The 3592-nt window shown below is 37.6% G+C and overlaps 1 protein-coding gene across 2 annotated transcripts in view; it reads left to right on the top strand.

Moving 5' to 3' along the window:
- The window catches only part of LOC117106639 (chloride channel protein 2-like), a 50211-nt gene that overhangs the window by 44736 nt on the left and 1883 nt on the right, over positions 1–3592 (top strand). For both annotated transcript variants that reach the window (XM_033248035.1, XM_033248036.1), the window contains one exon: positions 905–1009. In XM_033248035.1, coding sequence (XP_033103926.1) covers positions 905–1009 — 105 coding nt within the window. The remainder of the gene's footprint in view (positions 1–904; positions 1010–3592) is intronic.

Consider the following 3592-nt stretch of genomic DNA (forward strand, 5'->3'; position numbering starts at 1 on the left):
TTCATATTCTTGACAGCAATTTGACCTCTGAAAGGTCATTGTTTGTCAAAAAACAAGGGCCTAAGACGACTGAAAAGCGGAGTTTCCTTCTTTCGTTCTGCCGGGTAAAATCAATTACTTTAGGTGACGTTTGTAGACTAACCAACACATACCAACGGCCGCATGTCGCGCTAGCCGTATCCTACTCTAGGCCTAGACTAGCTAGGATGGTATAGGCCTAGCCTTGAAGGGACGAAGGTCCCAATGAAAAACAACATCGCTCCTTGATAGCTAACGTTGTCTATTTAACATCACAATAATTCATTATTAGACCTATAGTTGTTTTTTGAATTGTACTCCACAAATCTCAGCCAATACCTCGCACAACTCGAGTAACGTCTCGTATCTATTGCCGTGATGTCATGGCTCGCTGGCTCACACTTACGATGTCTCGCACTTGTGATCAAATAACACGCTGGCTCGCACTTTGGCAGAACTCTTTGACAGTTAACTCGCCCCTAGAAAACCCGCCCTTGGAAACTTTCCCCATAAAAAAAATGTACATTTCCTAGACCATGCAGTCTTCAAATTAAAAATTGTAACCTTTGGTAATCAACTACATTTTCCACATACATAGAAATTTTTGAAACTTTATTAAAAAAAAAACCTAAACCATAATTCACCACTATAGACACTTTTTGACAAAAATGAAAAACTACGACTTTGTTACCCAATGAGAAGTGTTCTAATATAGACAATGGGTCGTGTCTCATATTATTTGTTATATTTTTATTATTCATTATTTTCACTTGACTCGCATAAATAATTTTGTTCGAAGAACATTATGCAGTTGTACTTCGCAGCACTTCACTTGCAATTTGCAATTTATAGTTATATATAATTTTTTAAACCTTGTATTTTTTAGCAAGCCGAGTGGGAAGCTGCCGTTCTAAAAGAGCAAATCGATTTTTCTGATTCTCAAATTGACCCTGCTCCATTTCAACTTGTTGAGAGGACTTCATTACATAAGGTAAGAATTGTATTTTTACCTCCGCTAAAGAGGTAATGGTTCACCGCATCTTTCTGTGTTGTCGGTCTGTTGCCAAAGATTACGCAAAAAATAATTAATCAAGCATCATAAAATTTTGTGGAATGGTACATAATAATCAAAGACAGAGATGAATTTTTGTGAAGGAAAAGATCAAGGTCACAGAAATCCAATTTTTGTACCTTTGAACATGAAAAAAAATGAAATTGCCCATACATGACCTCCTGCGTAGAGTTCGTTATTCAGGCACAGGGCGGAATTCTAGACTATTTTATGTATGTTTTTGTATAGTACAATGTCAGGTTTTGCTATATCTTTATCTATTCTGTAAAGAGCAGCTAGCTCAGTCGGCTGAATGATCAGGGGCGGATCCAAAAATGTCCAAAAGGGGCGGCTGGTAGGGGGGCCAAAAGTTGGGCCGATTGAGACAACACTGTCGTAGTGGGTCCGGGACATGTCCCCGCGAAATTTTGTGTTCTAGACGCCCGAACATAACATTTGAGGCATTCTGGGCTATCATTTTTTTCTTTTTCTCTCTTTTATTCTTTTTTTTTTTCTTTTTTTTACCTCCCAAAAGGGGGGGGGGGGGCCGGGGCCGGGCCGGCCCCCCCCTAAATCCGCCCCTGATGATGGTTGCCACTTTGAGCCGTGGAGATCTCTTGGTCCCCAGTTCAATTCCCATCGATTTTGTTGTGTTTAAGCTGGAGGACTGAAATGCAAGTTTCTAAAGCGCACTGTTAAAGAACACAGTACACTCTTCGGAAAAGAGTAGGGGATTGTCTCCCAGTGTACTGCCTAATCCACCACAAGGAGAACCCCACTAGAAATAAGTCCTATAACTTTCATGTATTATCCTTGGTGTGTAAGTGTATCACTCCGAAGAAATTGAATCCAATCCGATATTTATTTATTTACTTAAAACATATGTGACAAAGACAAGCCAAACCAGTCACTCGTCGCAAATCGTGTTTCAGAGAAAATGGCCAAAACATGCTGGAATGTCAAATTTTTAAAAATCTATTTTATTGCACTAAACTAACCTAAATCCGCCCCTGATGATGGTTGCCACTTTGAGCCGTGGAGATCTCTTGGTCCCCGGTTCAATTCCCATCGATTTTGTTGTGTTTAAGCTGGAGGACTGAAATGCAAGTTTCTAAAGCGCACTGTTAAAGAACACAGTACACTCTTCGGAAAAGAGTAGGGGATTGTCTCCCAGTGTACTGCCTAATCCACCACAAGGAGAACCCCACTAGAAATAAGTCCTATAACTTTCATGTATTATCCTTGGTGTGTAAGTGTATCACTCCGAAGAAATTGAATCCAATCCGATATTTATTTATTTACTTAAAACATATGTGACAAAGACAAGCCAAATTAGTCACTCGTCGCAAATCGTGTTTCAGAGAAAATGGCCAAAACATGCTGGAATGTCAAATTTTTAAAAATCTATTTTATTGCACTAAACTAACCTTTATATATCTACACATCATTCTATGCTGTTATTTTCCCCATTTTCAATGTTAAAACAACACTTTTTAAGGGTTTAAAGATAGTTTCTGCATGAGAAATGCCTGAAATCATAAACTTTGACGGCTAATTTCTCATGTATTGTTCTTTAAACAGCTGTGTGGTTAAATGCTTGTAACTTGATAAGGAAATGTCGGATTTGAATGATTTTTTTACCATTTTATAGCTATTATTTTACTCTCTAACACTGTATTAATAACTCAAAATCGATTTTTGCGACGATTGACTGGTTTGACTTGTCTTTGCCACATATATAACCTGGATGACAATGTCAACCATTATTACCACCATGTGAATCATTACTTCAAGGTTAATTTTGTGCAATAAATTGTGTGAAGTGTGAACCTGTAGTTCCTTTAAATTCTGCTCTAGAAACCCAAATATACCATTTGACGTTGTCCAGGCAACGTACGTCATCACATGCAGCTACAGCACAGACTATGTATTGGTAGATATTGTGATGCGTATTTTGTAGATTTTTGTCAATATTAAATGTCAAATTCTATGTGGAATGCACAGACTATGTATTGGTAGATATTATGATGCATATTTTGTAGATTTTTGTCAATATTAAATGTCAAATTCTATATGGAATGCACAGACTATGTATTGGTAGATATTATGATGCGCATGTTGTAGTGTTTTGTCAATGTTAAATGTCAAATTCTATATGGAATGCAGGAAGCTGTTCGCTGTGTAGTTTATTAAAACCAGTGTAATAATGGGACACATGATTCTATTGAAATGACCAACATTATATTAATGTTATTTATTCCAATAGTGTTTGCGTCTTCAGATTAGTAATGATGTTTTTTGCCTACCTGACTTGTCATACTAAATGCTTTGTATGTTTCCACATACTTGCGAAAGCAATCTCTCTCGGGTGGGAATCAAACCCACAACCTCCAGATAACCTTCCTAGTGTCTTAACCACTAAACCACAGAACTTGCAATTCCCAATGTAGCAGTGGGTACTGCAATGCAGCTTAATGTTTTTATTAACTGCTACAATTTGAGAATGTTGCACAGTTTGTACTG

Source organism: Anneissia japonica, unplaced genomic scaffold (genome assembly GCF_011630105.1).
Source record: "Anneissia japonica isolate Jap-2015-1 unplaced genomic scaffold, ASM1163010v1 scaffold1306_len716249_cov185, whole genome shotgun sequence".
NCBI classification, from domain to species: Eukaryota; Metazoa; Echinodermata; class Crinoidea; order Comatulida; family Comatulidae; genus Anneissia; species Anneissia japonica.